Below are 13,218 nucleotides of genomic sequence, written 5' to 3' on the forward strand. Positions count from 1 at the left end.
CCGAATTCTTAAACACAAAAGAAATATATTTACTTCGATCAGGCTATCTTGCTTCACACTAAATCCAGTGAGAACACCAACATCGATAATTGACATTCCTGCGCTTTCATTAACAGTCAAAAACCTGTAGAAATGTAGCGTTTTACACATCTGGTAAAATAAAGAATGTATAACAGCTTGCTACCAAAAAGTTAAAACATTTTACATTTTACATTTTACGTTCTCGAGCTGTGAATAAATAAGCGCTTACCTGGATCATAATAGTCGTACACGGACACAGGGACAGGTTGAACTATTCCGACTTCAAAGTCACGTTTGAACTCCAGATTGAAACAAAGCGCGTGTGTGCTATTTGTCCAGGTACAAATACACTTGTCGGTCAGATATTTCAAACTTCGCTATTCCTGGATTAGCTTTATCTTGAAGCTAAAAGAAAATGTAATTTTTAACAAATGGATTCAAAGAATTAGGTATATATTTTTTTACGAGGGAATAGCGAATAAAGAAAAACACTTCAATTGCACGAAATCTGAATACTGTTTTTTTTATTGTTCTGTTTGTTTGAAAAATATTTTAATGGTCGCCAAGCTACAGATAAAATTGAACGATCCATGAAATTAAGACCACATTTTCATTCTGGTGCAACTGATTTGTGTAGTTCCTAAAAACCGAATTCTTAAACACAAAAGAAATATATTTACTTCGATCAGGCTATCTTGTTTCACACTAAATCCATTGAGAACACCAACATCGATAATTGACATTCCTGCGCTTTCATTAACATTCAAAAACCTGTAGAAATGTAGCGTCTAGGGCGGATCTAGAGTATGTCAAATCCGTCGCGCGACTGATGTTTGAAATTCAAAAATTACCTATTCATATTAATTAAAATCATTAATTATTCTTACTTTATTATCGCATTTACTTCGTGATAAAAATCCAGCTTTATTTATTATTGAAAACTAATGACTAATCCAATGAAAATCTCCTTGGTAACCAGATCAGTTGAATTTTAATTGACCTGGAATAACCGACTGATAAGCGGGGTGATGATATCATCTGCAAATCTCAGGTTGTTCATCCTCTCTCCATTGATGTTAATTCCCACTTCAACTTCCATTCTACTGAATATTTCTTCCAGCGCTGCTGTAAACATCACTGGTGACAAGGTGTCTCCCTGCCTCACCCTCTTCATCTTGATTTTTCGGCTAGTTGATTCAGTTCGAATCTGAGCTGTGCTTCCATTATATGTTTCTTTTAAGATGTTGATGTACTTTTCCTGTACGCTGTGCTGTTTTAGCGCCTCAAGACAGCCTTATGCTGGATGGAGTCAAAGGCTTTTCATAGTCTACAAATGCCATGTGGATGGGTATTTTATACTCATTGGTTTTCTCGAGTATTGCAAAACTGACTGCAGATGGTCGATGGTGGAATGACCTCTTCTGTAGGCTGCTTGTTCTGGTGGTTGGTGGTCACTAGGGTGTTGTTTAATCTATTTTTCAAGATCTTCATGAAGAGTTTGTAGACTTGAGAGAGTAAGCTGATTGGTCTGTAGTTTGCGAGGTTTTTCTGTCTCCTTCTTAAATATGAGTGTGATGATGGCATTTTCCACCCATTTGGCACTATTTCTTCAGTCATCACTCTATTGAAGAGCGTCCTCAGCTTCGATCTGACCACTTCTGCCTCCGCTTTTAGCATTTCAATCACAACCTGATCTTCTCCTGGTGCTTTGTTGTTCTTCATACTTTTCATTGCGTGCTCAATTTCACTGTCAAGGATCGGTGGAACATCCTCTGCCTCTTCTTTTCTGATGTTCTGGGCTGCATCTTGGTATAAGTTTTCATAAAATTCTGCGCACCTCTCCAGAATTCTCTCCCTGTTATTGATGACGGTTCCATCATGTTCCTCTAAAGTTGGTATAAGAACCTTGCAGCCTTCTTTCTAAAGTTGGTATAAGAACCTTGAAGGGAGGAAAGATGGAATGAAAATGAACAAAAAGAAGACAAAGATCATGTGCAATGAAATAGCAAAGAAAAGGAGAAGAAAAGGAATATCGATTGACGGAGAACGGCTGGAAGAGGTTGAAGAGTACAAGTATTTGGGAAGACTACTAACACCAGGAAATGAGATGGCGAGAGAAATAGATGAGAGTATAACATCAGCTTGGAAGAGATTTGGACAGTACAGCATGTTCATGAGAGATCAAAGAATGCCCATGTGTCTCAAAAGGAAGATCATGGACACTGTCATACTACCAGCAATGACTTATGGAGTAGAGACGTGGGCACTTACCAACCATCAAAGAGAGAAACTGGCAATCACCCAAAGAAGTATGGAAAGATCAATGCTCGGTGTCACGAGGAGAGATAAGATCCGGAATGAAGACCTGAGAGCAAGAACAAAAGTGAAGGATGTCATGGAGAAAGTTAATAAAGCCAAAGGAAAGTGGGCAGGACATCTAGCCCGAATGAAAAATCATGAATGGGCAAAGAAAACAACCGAATGGACCCCGTGAGACAAGAAAAGAGGCAAGGGAAGACCAAAAAGGAGATGGAGAGATGACATCGAGCAGAGAGCGGGCAGCATGTGGACCCAGAGAGCCCAAGACCGTAAAGAGTGGAGAAAGATGTGGAGGCCATCCGCCAGCAGTGGCGTGACAGGCTGATGATGATGATGATGAAGCGGGGTGGCTTGACTGGTTCGACTTATAAAGGAGTCTATGAACGCCAGAAACGCTATTTTATTGGTCAATGGCCAGATCAGTGGACAGTCTGGAATAATCTCGACCGATAATGGGGTGGCGGACTTATAAGGAGTCCAATTGCTATCTTACAATTGGTTCATTTGAATTTTGTCTTACTGTGATTGGTTTGACCGATTTCGACTGATAGCCAACTGAACTAACATAGTCAAGCTCACTGTCTGAATTGAATGTTTGATCGTTTCATAGTAATTTTATAAGCATGATAGAAACTAAACTACAATCAGATGGAATTTATGGAAATATTTTACAAATTCATATGTTGACATGAATGCTGCTTTCAAAATGGGAATTTTTCAAGAGGGTGAAAAATTTATGGATGAATTGTAAATGCTTGGCAAAGACGATCTCGCGAGCGACATTTCAGTCATTGATGTTCAAAACAAAGCCAACATTGTTTTGAGTTTTATCAGCAGAAATTTACATCGAAAATCGTAAGTAAAGGACAAGTGAAGTGTATGCATGAATGCAATATATCAAAGTCAATTTATGCGAGTGTGTGATGCGATTTATGTTAATATGGCGTATGGTAAGCAGACTGATGCTTCTAAAATTGTTGTTGCCGAAGGACTTTAGCTATGATTTCTTTAATGCTTGGGGAATCGTGGCCGTTATATGGCAGCGAAATCCTACATTTCTGCAAATATATTTCAATGGACAAAAAATCTGTAGCCATAAGGTGCCATACTATTATTTACTTTATCATAAACAAATGTTTGGGGCTTTTCAGTTTATGATCATTGATCATTCAATCATTAGACAGTTATACTCATAGATATAGTAGGTCTAGATTACTGACGAGCCGCCATATTGCGTGACATTCATGATAAATCCAAGATGGCGTGGGAACCGGGCAAAAAACATAGAGTCACTATAGAGCAATTGATGTTTTTCGCAATTTACTTCTTTTCATTGTTTTCAAACTCTTCCGATCAAGTTTTATTGGAAACAAATCGTTATTGCAAGTGTTTTGAAACCATATTGGACAGTTATTATTAAAATACGGGCGAAAATATCACTTTCGAAATATTGTGTAAATTGGTCATTTGGTTGTCTCGAGTCGTTCATCCACTAAAATAAACAGATTTTGTCAGCTTTATCTCACATACTGGTTTGTTGCGCATTGAAATATATCATATTGACAATTTATAGAAAGATGGGAAAATCAATCTGAACATTTATGACAAAAAAGCAATTTATTTACGAAGGTACTCCCACTGTACTCGTACTGATATGTGAGATTCATCCACAGTTTAGTAAGGCCATTCGACGCTGAATGGAGAGAGGAGCAAGGAGATACATAACACTGCAGCACTATTGTTTACTGACTAGATCTTAGAAAAGCTGTTAATGTTGGGAAACGTAGCTGAAGGAAACTTGCCTCATCTCATTTGCTATACTGATGAGATCTTACAGCTAAGTTGTTATACGAAAGAGAAGAAAACATATGTATGTTCAGTAGCTTGTTATATTACTGGTTATTTCAAAATCTGACATAGTAACATTCAAATGCATAACTCAAGATACTGTTACAATACAATTTTTGGAGAGAGTTATAAAGCTCTGTATAAAGTACTTTTTTTTTTTACCAGAGCTAAGGTGTTTATTGAATTTATATATTATCTTATAAAATATTTGATATAGATATTATCGGTGGCATAGCCAGACGATGTTGCTATGTAAATTTCACTGCATCATTGTTCATTTCATTAAAAATCTCTTGTTTTTACAGTCAGTGAACACAGCAACATTAGGATAGCATGACCAAATAAAAATGCTGGCTATGTCCCAGATTATTATAAGATGTAGCTGTGAATAAAATATATGTGACTTATATCCTCAATATACTTTGTTATAGTATATGTTTTTATTATGCTATAGCTACAAACACCATCCTTGACACCAGTTGTTTCTAAACTGAGGAGGTTATCCTTATTAAATAAATGCAATTATTATTATTATCATGTTACTCTTATTATTTGTTTTTCTTCTACAATGCCAATACAATTTTATAACTAAGAATGTCTAATTTGCATCACATTGTTAACATACAACTAATGACTTGCGAGACAAAAACTGTATCATACTGCTCAGTTGGTTCATTTTATGACACCTATGTACAAAGATAAGTAAAGAAGATAAAAACTTACGGATATTTTACCATTCAATACATGAAATTTTACGTGTAAAGAAAATTGCCATACAGTTACAGTTTTCAGTTACATATGTGTACAGTAAAATATTTGTACACCAGTTCTCCAAACTCTACTCCGAGAGAATAGTTTATAAAGGAGCGCCATCTAAGCGACAAAAGCTGACAAAACTCATCCTTTTTGGAAACGATTAAGACTGTGTCTGTTAAGTGCCAACACATATTTGAAGAATGAAAGAACGAATAGCATCTTGAAGTGAAATTTATGTAAAAAATATGAAGATTAATTTTCCCATCTTTTTGTATGTATTCAATATGATGTATTTCAACGTGGACGAACCAGTACGGGAGCTAAAGCAGACGAAATCCATTTATTTTGGTAGACAAACGCCTCGAGACAACCAAACGACCAATTTACACAACACTTCGCTAGCGATATTTTCGCACGTATTCCAATAATAATTGTCCAATATGGCTTCAAAACATTATTAATAACGCTTTGTTTCCAATAAAACTTGATTGGAGGAGTTTGAAAATACTGAAACGAAGTAAACTGCAAAAAACAACAATTGCCTAATAGTAGCCCCAAGTTTTTTGCCCGGTTCCCGCGCCATCTTGGATTTATCATGAATGTCACGCTGCCGTCTTAATAAGTCTTATATTACGTCACACTCGTCAGCGATCTAGACCTACTATATCTATGGTTATACTACATATTGTTTAAGATTTGAGAAAACTAACATTGATTACATGAGAAGCTGTTTACTATAACCTGTGATTTTGAGTCTTATGAACTATGAAGCTTTTTGTTTTGACAATTTGACTGGAATGGTATTAAACCTGAGTATTTCACATACATGAAATGTTGTCCCATGTCACATGTTGTCCCCTTTTCTAACTGAACACCTAATGTAGAGATGTAAAGGTGTGTGTTAATCTACGGCTCATACCAGCTTGTTTGCCATAAATTCCAAAGGGTTATTGATGTATGAAAAGCATTTTCTATAAAGTAAAAATGTCTTCCCATGTATGCAGATAAACCTTGAAATTTGGCAAAACAGCAAAGTATTGTTCATGATCACTAGGTAATTTTTCTGATTATCATTATAATTTCTAAACTAAATTATTTTAGATTTACATTTAAACAAGCTTTGATCATATGAAAAGATATTTATCATAACCAGTAAGCATGACACATAAACCATTTTTAACATTCATGTAATTATATAATTAAAGACATGTTGGTTACATTCTGTTTGTATTTGATAATACAATGCTACTAGTGATTGCTATATAGCACACCTTGCAGAAGATAATAGTCTAGTGAAATGCCTAATAAACATTTATGGCATTAGGCTAACCTTAACTGCAAATTTTCAATCTGATAATTTTTGCTTAATCTTTGGCATAAAAAAATTTTGAGTTTTTCACAAAGGGTGAATTTGCTGGCACTGATGTGGAGATGGGTAAAGAGTTACAATAAACTTGCATGGTTTGAAGTCTGAGCTTTTCTATATCTATGAACTGTCACTTGTAGTACCAAATTTCTAACTTAACTTATTACATAGAGGTTTGAATGGGGTCTCTAGGGGTCTATGCCTGACAACTTGGTAGAAATTTTAAAGAATATATCTGTTTTTGAATAGCATTATTGTAAAATAAATTTACGTTCCTAGACATGCTAATGAGCCATATATTTGGCATGATAATGAGCCTAAATATTTGGCAAAACATTCAAGTATTGTTCACTTTATTTTTTTTTGAAAAAAAACGTAAGAAAAATGTGTTGTTTTTACGCAAAAACGATGCCCACAAAATACATTTTGTATTGCTCTAAAACGCTGAAAATGGCATTTTCAAGACTTTGAAATTCAAAATTTCTCAGGGGAGAATGCCTCAGACCCCCCCAGGTGCGGAGCGCCTCTAACGTTTTATGACTGATGTTTGAAAATCCTAGATCCGCCCCTGGTAGCATTTTACACATCTGGTAAAATAAGGAATGTATAACAGCTTGCTACCAAAAGTTAAAACATTTTACATTTTACATTTTACGTTCTAGAGCTGTGAATAAATAAGCCCTTACCTGGATCATAATAGTTGTACACGGACACAGGGACAGGTTGAACTATTCCGACTTCAAAGTCACGTTTGAACTCCAGATTGAAACAAAGCGCGTGTGTGCTGGCTATTTTGTCCAGGTACAAATACACTTGTCGGTCAGATATTTCAAACTTCGCTATTCCTGGATTAGCTTTATCTTGAAGCTAAAAGAAAATGTAATTTTTAACAAATGGATTCAAAGAATTAGGTATATATTTTTTTACGAGGGAATAGCGAATAAAGAAAAACACTTCAATTGCACGAAATCTGGATACTGTTTTTTTTTTTATTATTTTTCTGTTTGTTTGAAAAATATTTTAATGGTCGCCAAGCTATAGATAAAATTGAACGATCCATGAAATTAAGACCACATTTTCATTCTCGTGCAATCGATTTGTGTAGTTCCTAAAAACCGAATTCTTAAACACAAAAGAAATATATTTACTTCGATCAGGCTATCTTGTTTCACACTAAATCCATTGAGAACACCAACATCGATAATTGACATTCCTGCGCTTTCATTAACAGTCAAAAACCTGTAGAAATGTAGCGTTTTACACATCTGGTAAAATAAAGAATGTATAACGGCTTGCTACCAAAAAGTTAAAACATTCGTTCTCGAGCTGTGAATAAATAAGCGCTTACCTGGATCATAATAGTCGTACATGGACACAGGGACAGGTTGAACTATTCCGACTTCAAAGTCACGTTTGAACTCCAAATTGAAACAAAAACTTTTGTAACGTTACTTTAAGTTTAACTTTTACTTTGTTTTTTTTTAAAGTTTTTTTTTAAGTTTTTTTAAAGTGTATTTGTAACTTTTTGTAACTTTTTAAAAGTACCTGTAGTGATAGGAGAGTCCAAGCCCACGGATAGTATGCCACATTGGACCCTTGAAAATAAAATATCCAGTCCATGTATAAAAACGTGCAAAAACCTCAATAAATTTTTCATCCAAAGCATACCTCCAAAGCAGTCAAACACTCAATGAAGACTAAAATAGCGGGAAAATCTGGAAATGTGTAAGTTTGAATACAACGACAGCATTGAATGAGAAATGATAATTCCACAGAACCAACTCCGATGATTTTACTTCCAACATTTTCTCATAAAAACACACACACATTTTGCACATTCTCCAACCTGATACAAACATAATGGATACATAGGAATAAGCATGGATAAATGGTGATTTAAAAGGAATTTAAAAAGAGTATCCTCTGGTAATACACACTGTAGTTGTGTTTTATATGGACAAGAGTTGGGAATGAATTCAGTCTCCCATATCTCGCTCGTCTTCTCTGGTAAAGTATTTACATTACAGGCCATGTGAACACGAATGTTATTATGGTGAGTTAATTTTTCACGTAATGAAAACAAATCTGTAATGACCTGGAAAAGATAGAGTTTAAATATGGCGAATAAAAAGATCACTGAGAGTATTTTTAATGTCTTTACCTCGTTAGAATCACTTTTTAAATCATTCAATATTTTGGTGAGAAAGTTCTTTTGATGAATGAAATTACTATATCTGTAAGGGCTTTCTGAAAAAACAACAGTCGATAACTAATACCTCACTTCACTAATACCCTTCTCATTTTGACTGACGTTTTGACAACCTTAGCGATTGTCGTCTTCTAAGTCGTCGTATCCTATTTTGTATACAGGATGACGTATGACAAATAAAGACAAATACGGCTAACCTGACGTTTACTCCTCACTTGACTCTTAAGATGACTTAACAAATATGCTTTTTATCATAGTCTCTTTGAAGTAACATTCAACACTCTACGTCGGCTGCAACTGGAATGCTCAACGTATTCTCACAAATTTCTTCATATGACGTAGGATCAGGCAAGGATCTGATTTCTGATGCGCTCGTAGATGCCACTTCACTTGACAAAGTAGTCGTACACTCGTACATGTTTCATCTATTTTCTCAGTTTCAGAAGAAGACTGAGAATGAACTAATTTGTTGACTTTAACATAACAATTCTCATGAAACGTTCGTTTTTTACCCTTCGATCGAACAAACTTCTTATTATTAGGCATTTTCACCAGATTTTGACACGATTACAACAAAGCATTTCACTGACTTTCTTTACAAGCATGAATGCATGAACATTCTGTGCCTAGTATTATAAAACTCTATTGTATATGAAAGATTATTAGAAAAACTGTCTAAAAATGATACTTTTGAAAAATTGAATTTTTCTTCATTTTTTTTCTATCGAGCCACCTTAAAAAATCATTAATAAGCCTCAGTTTAGTTAATGATAAAGACGATGGTGCTAACGGCCAGCGTTCATCTTGTGTTTTCAACTCTACGTCGCTTCATTTCACTCCAAACGGGCGATTGAGCTTCGGTCAGTGACTTATCGCTCGGTTTTATTTTTACATTCTTGTATTTGTGAATTGGTTGAGCCTTATGAACCAAATGTTGCCTCAACTTAACAAGGGCTTCTTGTTCCTCCTTCTCTCGTTGAGCATCGCGCTCTCTTCGTAATTCTTTGTCAATCTGTTCACGTTCTTTCTTGTTCAATTCCAGTTCTTCGTGTCGCTCCGCGCGACTGTTCGTGTTCAATGTGAACTCACTGACTTCAGTCAAAGGTTTCTTCGATTTCTGCGGCAGAAATGGAGCATCGTGGACAACTTTACATGGCTTTGCTTTGAAAATGGCAGTCGTTCGACTTTCTTCTAGTTCTGTTTTAATCTGAGAATACAAATAGCTGAAGCACCTCGACACTAGGAAAACTTACAAAAACCCTCACTGTTGATGAGAAAGCTTTGCAATTACAAACCTTCTGTATCCATTTTTCTGCCTTTTTCGCTCCTATGTTGTCAGTATTTAATAAAAATGGCATCATGTTGGTACCACATCTCGTTGCAACAGCTGGCAATGGATCTGGCGAATCTGATGGTAACGGTTGAGCTTTGAATTCTCTTAGCTAAATATAGCATAAACTATAAGTGTTGAGCTACTTTGAATCCTTTTTGATGAGAAAAACATGCAGACCAGTCCAGTCGTTTGAACTTTACCTTTTCTTCTTCCTTGTAGACGTCTTGGATTTTCTCTTCTTTTTTCTGCCATCTTTCTTTGTCTTTCTCAATAAACGAGAACGGTTTCGGTTCTGTGTGTTCGTGCTTCAGTTGAGGCCGGAAAATTTTCTCGAAATTCGGTTGCGGCATCGCTTTGAAATTCACTGCTGTCGTTTCCTTAAGGGTTATAAAGATAATAAAAGAAACGCATCTATTACAGGTAATTATAAGTTTACGTGTTTATTCCTCATGATAAAAAGCCGCGGGTTTAGAATAAAATTTTACCTCTGTAGATGATTTCTCTTTTCTTTTTAGTTGACGCTCGTCAGACTCGAACGAGAAAGGTTCAGGTTTTGTGGGCGCGATAGCCTCATGATATTTCACTGGGATTCCGTACATGCCATCGCATTCTACAATGCGACGGTCAAACGGTTTTGCTTTGAAGGTATAGCTGAAAAAAAGACGCGACTGTTTCAATGGTTTGTTGCTCAATGTATGTTGCAGAAGAACTAAAAGATAATGAAGTAAGATCAAAGGAACTATCATCGTCGAGAAGCTGGTGTTTTCATCTTACAACAAAGGTTTGTAGAAATGCAAGACGGAACCCGTTTTCAGATGATTAAATTGAGAACAGAAATTTAAGAGTATATGATATGACATCTGGACTAGTATCCAAGCCTACTAACTTTTTCATTTTTTCAACTTCTTTCTCTTCTTGTTCTTGCCAACTCAACACGTCACTACCAACGGGACGTGAGCGCGTCTTGGTGCTCAGATTCGGAGTCTTCGGGACGGTAAACGATTTTGTCTTCGTTACAACCGTATTGGCATTACTGTCTTCTTGGTTGTTTGCACAGGGCATGTTTTTATCGTTTGCTGCCTTAGTATGAAATCTTGGAGGCGTTAAAGTTTGAAACTTGTAAACTTGAAGAGCTACGGGAACGTATGAATCACTCTCTACACCGGCGTCTTTCTCCATTGTCGCATTCTTCTTTTTTTTTTGACCACCGTTGCTCAGATTAAAAGGTTTTGGTATTGTTACATTACGATTTTTCCATGTCTACAAGAATCGAAAGAAAGGATTGAGTTGCGCAGCAGATGCAACAGTTTGTACACATCATTAATAGTAGAGACAATTCTAATGCATTAGATTTTTTCTTACTGATTTACCTAGATAAACGACTATGGAGAAGGTTCAAATAGGCAAAAAACGAACAATGATAATCCTTCATTTGGGGCTATCCATTTTGTTTGAATTTTTTGTGATTAGTACAACAACAGTACATGAACAAACACATGTAACCCATCAGTTACATGTGTTTGTTGATGTACAAGATCATCCGCGTAAGTAGAGTACTGAGAAAGATTGTTGGTGTTGATGTTAACTGACAGTTCTGACAACCTTAGAATTAGTCATCTTCACAGTCAACTTCAACACCAACAGTCCTTCTCAGGACTCAACCAACCTGAATGATCTACATCTATTAACCGATTATTATTCAGTAAGTCACAAGGTGAATTTTTTATTGGTATTTCTTTACAAAAGTTAGATTTTAGGTTTACTGGTGAAGGTGGATGTTGTCTTAAACTGTTCCAAAATCCCTTTTCAACATCTTCACTAACTGTGTCTGATGATTGGTTTGATATTTCTCGATTTTGCTTTATCCTTCTTTCAGTTTGAAATTTAAACTCCTGTGGTTGTGTTAGACTAATGCAATTTGTTTTTACTGGCTTAACCGAGGTACATGAAAATGCTTTTTTCATCATGTTCTCATTTGCTTTGATGTGGTTCTTGGTTTGCTTATGAAGTTTAGCAATGCATTCCATCTCAAGTTCTTCGGTTGTTTTCAGTTTGATCATTGTAGGCTTGTTGGTTTTCTGACGCCTTAACAAAAGATTATGTAAAATGTAACTCAATCCTATCTGTTATTATTCCCTAGCAATATGTGTGAGTCGATTTTTTTCTTCTTCTTACTTCAGTAATTGTGGTGTTACAGGTACAGTGAGTTCCTGGGGTTTCAACTCTGGAATATTTGATCTTGATCTTGAACGGCGGCTTCTCTCACTTCCTGCAGATGATCTTGTCTGCCTTTTCCTTTTAGCAGCATTGGCAAGTCCCGTTGAATTCAAAGAACGATTTCTTCTCTTCGAAGCCCTGCTCAAACTTTGATATTAAACATATCATTGTGTGAAATACTGTACTGTTATTGAAAACAATTGGTATAAATACCTTTCTGGTTTTCTTGGTTGGTCAGTAGAAGATGTTTCTGATGATGTGTCACTGTTCTTGGTATCATCTAATTGACTTTCCTTTACAGTCACAGTTTCACTTTGTTTCTTCTCATTATCCATTGTTTCTTTCCCTTTCTCAACATCATTACTTTCTTCTGTCACATTATCAATTGCTTTCAATTGAGAATCATGATGTTGAACTTTGTCGTCCTCATCATTCACTTCCTTCTGGTTCTGCACATTTTCAGTTTGGACTATTGGACATGAGACATCATCAGAATTCTTACTGTTTCTCATGCTTTTCATCTCTTGGCATTCTAGGACAATTTTTGGTTCACATTTGTCTTCCTCGTTCCTTGATAAACTTGCAGGCTTTTTCTCAGTAATATCATGGTGATTTTCAACAATTTCAATTGCGTTTTGAACATTCTCTCTTTTTATTTCAGGTTTTGTTGCTACTTCGTTGTCGTTGTCATGAATTGATTCTTCTGTTCCCATTTTTTTAAGCAACGTGTCTTTATTTGAAGTGCTGTTTCTCTCTGGTTTTGGGGTTGCCTTTAGAGGAGCTTCGTTAATTTCTTCTGGAATAACAATACCTTCATCATCTCCTCGTCTATTGTCTGAAGAGAGCAATGGTTCAGTTAAAAAGAAAATCAAGTTGCACTAACATGTATATATATATTGTTAAATATGGACTGACCGAACCAAGAATCAACATCTGTGTCATCTTCATCTTGTAATTTCGCGAAATCTACAAATTTGCACGCTTCGTACTCAAACGTCGGATCGATAATAGATTTTTCCATTTTTCAGTCAGTCGAAAATTTAATGGATGAGTTTCAGATTGTGGTGTGGAAAAAAAATTCAAAATAGTATAATGTAAATATACGTTGCCGTTGTATCTCAATTCAAAGTTTCAAATATTGTGCATAAG

General features: G+C 35.7%; 2 protein-coding genes and 1 long non-coding RNA gene across 3 annotated transcripts; all 3 read right to left on the reverse strand.

The window, feature by feature from the left end:
* Positions 1-357: 357 nt before the first annotated feature.
* On the reverse strand, positions 358-7,714 carry LOC124455168 (complement C3-like). Its single transcript, XM_047005877.1, has 4 exons — positions 7,659-7,714; positions 7,459-7,549; positions 6,997-7,177; positions 358-426 (listed from the first exon to the last, which is right to left on the reverse strand). The coding sequence occupies exons 2-4, from the start codon at positions 7,519-7,521 to the stop codon at positions 416-418; spliced, it is 255 nt and encodes an 84-aa protein (XP_046861833.1). The 5' UTR covers positions 7,522-7,549; positions 7,659-7,714; the 3' UTR covers positions 358-415.
* Positions 7,715-8,002: 288 nt separating this feature from the next.
* LOC124455166 lies at positions 8,003-8,958 on the reverse strand. Its single transcript, XR_006951739.1, has 4 exons — positions 8,717-8,958; positions 8,472-8,557; positions 8,248-8,405; positions 8,003-8,156 (listed from the first exon to the last, which is right to left on the reverse strand). It is a non-coding gene; the product is annotated as an uncharacterized LOC124455166 (long non-coding RNA).
* Positions 8,959-9,318: 360 nt separating this feature from the next.
* LOC124455260 (targeting protein for Xklp2-like) lies at positions 9,319-13,172 on the reverse strand. The gene is made up of 9 exons (XM_047005949.1): positions 12,985-13,172; positions 12,283-12,904; positions 12,028-12,216; positions 11,616-11,937; positions 10,739-11,112; positions 10,338-10,503; positions 10,053-10,229; positions 9,815-9,961; positions 9,319-9,726 (listed from the first exon to the last, which is right to left on the reverse strand). The coding sequence occupies exons 1-9, from the start codon at positions 13,088-13,090 to the stop codon at positions 9,319-9,321; spliced, it is 2,511 nt and encodes an 836-aa protein (XP_046861905.1). The 5' UTR covers positions 13,091-13,172.
* Positions 13,173-13,218: the final 46 nt, after the last annotated feature.

The sequence above is a fragment of the Xenia sp. Carnegie-2017 genome, unplaced genomic scaffold (genome assembly GCF_021976095.1).
Source record: "Xenia sp. Carnegie-2017 unplaced genomic scaffold, XeniaSp_v1 HiC_scaffold_30, whole genome shotgun sequence".
Classification (NCBI taxonomy): Eukaryota; Metazoa; Cnidaria; class Anthozoa; order Malacalcyonacea; family Xeniidae; genus Xenia; species Xenia sp. Carnegie-2017.